Below are 6,494 nucleotides of genomic sequence, written 5' to 3'. Positions count from 1 at the left end.
CTCTCTAGCTACCCGCATGCTTTAACTTAATAACTTTTCGCAACACAATATATATATATATATATATATATATATATATATATATATATATATATATATATATATATATATATATATATGTATATATATATATATTACTCACTTGATGCAATTTCTATATATATATATATATATATATATATGTATATATATATATATATATATATATATATATATATATATATGTATATACATATATATATATATACATATATATATATATATATATATATATATATATATATATACATATATATATATATATATATATATATATATATACATATATATATATATATATATATATACATATATATATATATACATATATATATATACATATATATATATACATATATATATATATATATAGAAATTGCATCAAGTGAGTCTAGGTATCTTAGGTGAGTCTAGCATTTTAATCTCATCCATTAGATCTACTCCTAATCAACGGCTGAGATTAAATCTCAGAAATTATAACAAACGTATAAAAGCTAAGAATTCAAACCTCCCCCTCATAATTCAGTTTCACTTTCTCTCTCCTCCGTCTCTTTCCCTCGCTTTCTCTATCTCTCTCTCTAAGTCGAAAATAATCCTCTGAATCAAGCAAACAAACCCTAGGTTCCTGTTTTTTACTCGCTTTTATCAATTCATTCACAAATCAATCAAATTCGTGTGTTTTCCAGGTTCTCGTTGCTACAATGGATGCAGATTCTACCGACATTAACATGCATACAGGTAATTTCCGTAATCCTTTCCTTTTCAGTTTTCCTTTTCGCGATTTCGTCTGGATTCTTTGTCGCTGATCATTCGCTATTGTAATTTCATTATTCCGTTGCTTTTCAGTTTTTTAGGTTAATCGATTTTATGTTTGCTTCAATTTTAATGACATCCGTTCACTTCTACTTCAATTTGACGGTCTCCTTTCCTTTGATTATTCTCGTATTTGCTTTTCTCTTAAATATTAGGTGCAATCTCCTTGTATTTGTTGTTTTTCCTATTGAATTTTCATATTTGCGTTTTCCTCTGCTTCTGCTTACAATCGCAGTTGCTTTATCGTTACATTCCGTCAATTTTTATTAATTTGTCTTTATTCTGTTGCTTTTCAGTTTTTTAGGTTAATCGATTTTCTGTTTGCTTCAATTTTAATGAAATCCGTTCACTTCTACTTCAACTTACGGTCTCCTTTCCTTTGATTATACTCGTAGTTGCTTTTGTCTTAAATATTAGGTCAAATATCCTTATATTTGTTGATTTTCTCGTTCAATTTAGGTCAAATTTCATTATATTTGACATCTTTTCCTGTCTTGTATATTCCTGTTCCCCTGTCTGTATATTCCTGTTCTGCTGTCAATGCTTACAGGCTCAGCTTTTTACAATATCAATGTTACTATAACACAATCACATATATTCATTTCCATTGCACATATAACATATGCTGTACCACTTCTGGATGTCCTCTTGTTCTGCTGTTACTTCAATGTACTTTAGTTTCTTGTTCTAAATTGTAGTCCAGCCTCTTCGCATATTTCCTGTTCTCCCGTCCATCTTTATGTCACTACATTGTCATAGTACTAGTATTACTGTAACAATGTTACTCTTTGTAATACCACCGTTGTATTTCAGGTCACTAATACACGTATTTTCCTTTTTGTATTACAGACTCAAGTACTGTCACTCAACCCCATTATACGTCAATTGTCTAAGAGCAACCCAATCCTCAACCAAATAATCAGCTTGTTCTATCTCACACGCCTAATGGAGGTGAGCGCTGGATGCGTGTGGTTGAGCACAAGTTTAGACCTATCATTGGTGCAGTTTTCGCCTCCCTTGAGGCTGGAATCAAGTTCTACGAGGTTTATGCTCGGGCATGTGGATTTACCCCTCGGAAGCACAGTACGAAAACACTACAAGGTGATGTTGCACACCAAAAATTCGTAGTCTGCAACCGTCAAGGGTTCAGGGAATCTAAACCGAAACAACCGTCCCGAACCAAGGATGATGAGAATATGGGTGATGGTTCGTCCCACTAATACGATTACACGGCGAGTTAAAATCACAAGAATTGGATGCCGAGCGTACGTCAGATTTTCCCTTCTACATGGCCTTGATGGCCCAACTATGATTGACGAGTTTTAAAGTCCACAATCATCGTCTCACCTCTCGTCTGTAATGAGATCTCGATAAGATTTCACGATCCCTTGATATGTTCCAGAAGACGCTTATCTTGGACAACTCCAAGTTGAATATTGGCGCTGATTGACCTTTTAGACAGGTTAAGGAACTTGTCAATGGGTATGAAAATATCGGTGCTACATTGATAGATTTTAAGAACTTTCAAAGAGATATCAAGTGCTACATTGGGTTACGAGATGCTGACCTTTTCATCGATCGACTCGAGAAACTCAAAGCGACCCAACCCCAGTTCTACTTCGCCTATGATGTTGATCCGCAAAACCGTCTAACAAAGTTCTTTTGGGCTGATGCTACATGTATTAGAAACTACTCATTCTTTGGGGATGCTGTGAGCTTCGACCCTACTTACGGAACTAACAAGTATGATATGGTTCTTACACCATTCACAGGTGTTAATCACCACAGAAAGTCGGTGTTGTTTGCCGGTTGTCTCCTGTTACACGAGGATGACATCTCCTTCCAATGGACCTTTCAGCATTTCTTGACTGCCATGGAACAAAAAGAGCCGCAGTTCATGATCACGGATCAATGCCCTGGCATAAAGAAGGTAATAGTGTGACAATGTTACTGTAACAGACTTACTTAAATTTACTCACTTGCTCTTTCCCTATCACTGGTCAATATCACGTTCTGACTTGTTGTTTCATTATGACTGGCAAACAACATGATTTCCCTTCTGTTTCCAAGACAGCTAGGCATCGTTATTGTATGTGGCATATTACACAAAAGATCACAGACAAAGTTGGTTCAGCACTCTGCAGAGACACGGACTTCCTAGCTCGCTTTAACGCTGTTGTTTGGGACCCTGATATGGAGCCGTCGGAGTTCGAAGAGAAGTGGCAAAAGCTCATTTCAGATTTCGAGCTGGAAGATAATGATTGGTTGATTACAATGTTCGACGACAGACACCATTGGATTCCTGCCTACCATCGCGACCTTGCCTTGGGCTGCATATTAAGAACAACACAGCGATCAGAAAGTACAAATTCGTTTTTCAAGCGCTATGAGAATCACTTTGGTACACTGGTCGAATTTTGGATGAGGTAAACAACTCTTTTTCATTCCTTACGTGATGCAGGAACAATGTGCATGTTACATTACCATTGTTTCATTGTTACATAAATAATTTGTTGCCGAATTCTTGTTGCATTAAAACCAGGTTCCAAATCGCTATGGACCAAATAGAGCTATACACGAAGGTACGATGATTATAACAAATGACCACTCATTCCCCGAGCTTAAGACAGAATTACCTATAGAAAAGCATGGCGCTATTATATACACACATGTTGTGTTCAAGGTGTTTCAAGAAGAAGTAATGGCTGCCGATTCATGTGGTGTTAATGACTTTGTGAAGGAGGAGCATGTGCGCATAATTCATGTAATCGATCTTTGAGACACAGACGAGAATTTTCAAGGTGAGGTTGGACCTTAGAAGCACGATGCGATTATGCGAGTGTAAACTGTTCGAAAGAATTCGATTACTCTGCAGGCATATTCTGTAGGTGTACAAGGGCAAAGGAATTGGGCGAATACCAAGCAAGTACATTGTAGATCGTTGGCTAAATAACACACACGCAGCGAACAGGTTTGATTCGAAAACATTATTACAAAGGATTTTGACTTGTTACAAGAATTGTTTTACAATAACATTGTAACCATAATTCCTTATAGTAACATTGTCACCATGATAAACAAGAAACTTTCTTTGTTTTACTTCCGGGCTTGATTCGAATGGGAATGTCATTGAGGATTCATATATGGCTACGTCTGATAACAGTCATTTGTGCAACGTATGGTCAGAGTTCCGTCAGATAGTTGGTATTCTCAAAACTTTACCTGCTGAACACACGGAAGAGTTAGCATCCCTCCCAATTGAGTTCCTGGCGGAAGTTATGTATTGAACCGCTTACAAAAGACCAAGAGATGGAGATGCTTTGTTGGGCTGCAGCTCGTCGTCAAAGTCACTATCCACCCTCCAGAACAAGCACGCAACAAGGGCAGCGGAAAAAGATTGAAGTCGGCTAAACAACAGGCCATTGAAAAAGCAACAAGCCAAAGAGGCTATGTGCATACTTTGCAAAGAAAGAGTTACCCACGACAGAGAACATGCCCTCTTCGCATAGGCGATGTAGCTGAGAAAAGCAAAAAAAAAGAAAAAAAGTTTGATATTTGTTATGATGTTACGAATAACATTGTGACCTTAGCAATAATTAGTAAGATTTTGTGTTGCTTTGTGACAATAATATGTCACAAAAAAATAAAAAGTAGAATTGTGTGTTCTTTGTGGCAATAACATGTCACAGAAAAAAGTCATTCGATTTTCCTACATCATAGTTAACATTTTATACAAAGACTTACAACATTTTATACAAAGAATAAATATTGTTTTAGGACCATTGTCCGTCCCGTTTTAGGAGCATATTTCCTAAGTTTTACAAGAATAAAGTGTTATACAATTTGTTATACGATTTGTTTTGTTTAAGGAAAAGGGTTTAGGGTTGGATTAGGTGGCTCCGCGAAGCGGTTCCGCCTAATCCAACCCTAAACCCTTTTCCGTCCCGTTTTAGGAGCGTTTTTTCCCAAATTTAAATCCCGTCCACGATAGGGTATCACCCGTCCTTCCCTAGGGTTTAGTTTTGGTTTTACTGTAACACTGTTGTACTACGAACAACCTTTGTTTAAGGAAAAGGGTTTAGGGTTGGATTAGGCGGTTCCGCCTAATCCAACCCTAAATCCTTTTCCGTCCCGTTTTAGGAGCAATTTTCCCCAAATTTAAATCCCGTCCACGACAGGGTATCACCCGTCCTACCCTAGGGTTTAGTTTTGGTTTTTTTGCACCACGATTTATTAAGGAAAAGGGTTTAGGGTTGGATTAGGCGGCTCCGCGAAGCGGTGCCGTCTAATCCAACCCTAAACCCTTTTCCGTCCCGTTTTAGGAGCGTTTTTCCCCAAATTTAAATCCCATCCACGACAGGGTATCAGCCGTCCTTCCCTAGGGTTTAGTTTTGGTTTTTTTGCACCACGATTTTTTAAGGAAAAGGGTTTAGGGTTGGATTAGGCGGCTCCGAAGCGGTGCCGCCTAATCCAACCCTAAACCCTTTTCCGTCCCATTTTAGGAGCGTTTTTCCCCAAATTTAAATCCCGTCCACGACAGGGTATCACCCGTCCTTCCCAAGGGTTTAGTTTTGGTTTTTCTGTAACACTGTTGTACTACGAACAACCTTTGTTTAAGGAAAATGGTTTAGGGTTGGATTAGGCGGCTCCGCGAAGCGGTGCCGCCTAATCCAACCCTAAACCCTTTTCCATCCCGTTTTAGGAGCGTTTTTCCCGAAATTTAAATCCCGTCCATGACAGGGTATCAGCCGTCCTTCCCTAGGGTTTAGTTTTGGTTTTTTCGCACCACGATTTTTTAAGGAAAAGGGTTTAGGGTTGGATTAGGCGGCTCCGCGAAGCGGTGCCGCCTAATCCAACCCTAAACCCTTTTCCGTCTCGTTTTAGGAGCGTTTTTCCCCAAATTTAAATCCCGTCCACGACAGGGTATCACCCGTCCTTCCCTAGGGTTTAGTTTTGGTTTTACTGTAACACTGTTGTCTTACAAACAACCTTTGTTTAAGGAAAAGGGTTTAGGGTTGGATTAGGCGGCTCCGCGGCGGTGCCGCCTAATCCAACCCTAAACCCTTTTCCGTCCCGTTTTAGGAGCGTTTTTACCCGAATTTAAATCCTGTCGTATGTTTTAGGAGTGTTTTTCCCCAAATTTAAATCCCGACCACAACAGGTTAGCTCCCGTCCTTCACTAGGGTTTAGTTTTAGTTTTACTGTAACAGTGTTGTACTACGAACAACCTTTGTTTAAGGAAAAGGGTTTAGGGTTGGATTAGGCGGCTCCGCGAAGCGGTGCCGCCTAATCCAACCCTAAACCCTTTTCCGTCCCGTTTTAGGAGCGTTTTTTGACAATTTTAAACATAGTTACATAATCGTTGTTCAATTTAATATAGCACAATTCTAATAGTAAATTGGACAATTAACCTAATTAAGATGTCATTCATTAAAAACAAGTGTTACAAACACGATTAAAAACGAAATACTTAGAAACATATGAAAGAGTTAACTTAAATATAAGTCATCACAATGAAGCATAAATCGTAATAAAGAAGGAAATATTAAATCTTTTACTCCCTTCTTAGTCGTTTATTCACGGAGGAGAATGAACACTTTTTCGCCCTCTAGCAACTCCTTTTTCAGATTATTCCTGTAACC

General features: G+C 38.2%; 1 protein-coding gene across 1 annotated transcript; it reads left to right on the top strand.

Moving 5' to 3' along the window:
* Nucleotides 1-740: 740 nt before the first annotated feature.
* Nucleotides 741-2,794, top strand: LOC141631140 (protein FAR1-RELATED SEQUENCE 5-like). Its single transcript, XM_074443850.1, has 4 exons — nt 741-777; nt 1,403-1,521; nt 1,776-1,907; nt 2,315-2,794. Exons 1-4 carry the CDS (start codon nt 741-743, stop codon nt 2,792-2,794), a joined length of 768 nt encoding a protein of 255 aa, XP_074299951.1.
* The last annotated feature ends 3,700 nt before the right edge of the window (nt 2,795-6,494 follow it).

This window comes from Silene latifolia, chromosome Y, assembly GCF_048544455.1.
Source record: "Silene latifolia isolate original U9 population chromosome Y, ASM4854445v1, whole genome shotgun sequence".
NCBI lineage: Eukaryota > Viridiplantae > Streptophyta > Magnoliopsida > Caryophyllales > Caryophyllaceae > Silene > Silene latifolia.
The sequence above is the reverse complement of the archived record's forward strand: the minus strand, read 5'-3'. Positions and strand labels throughout refer to the sequence as shown.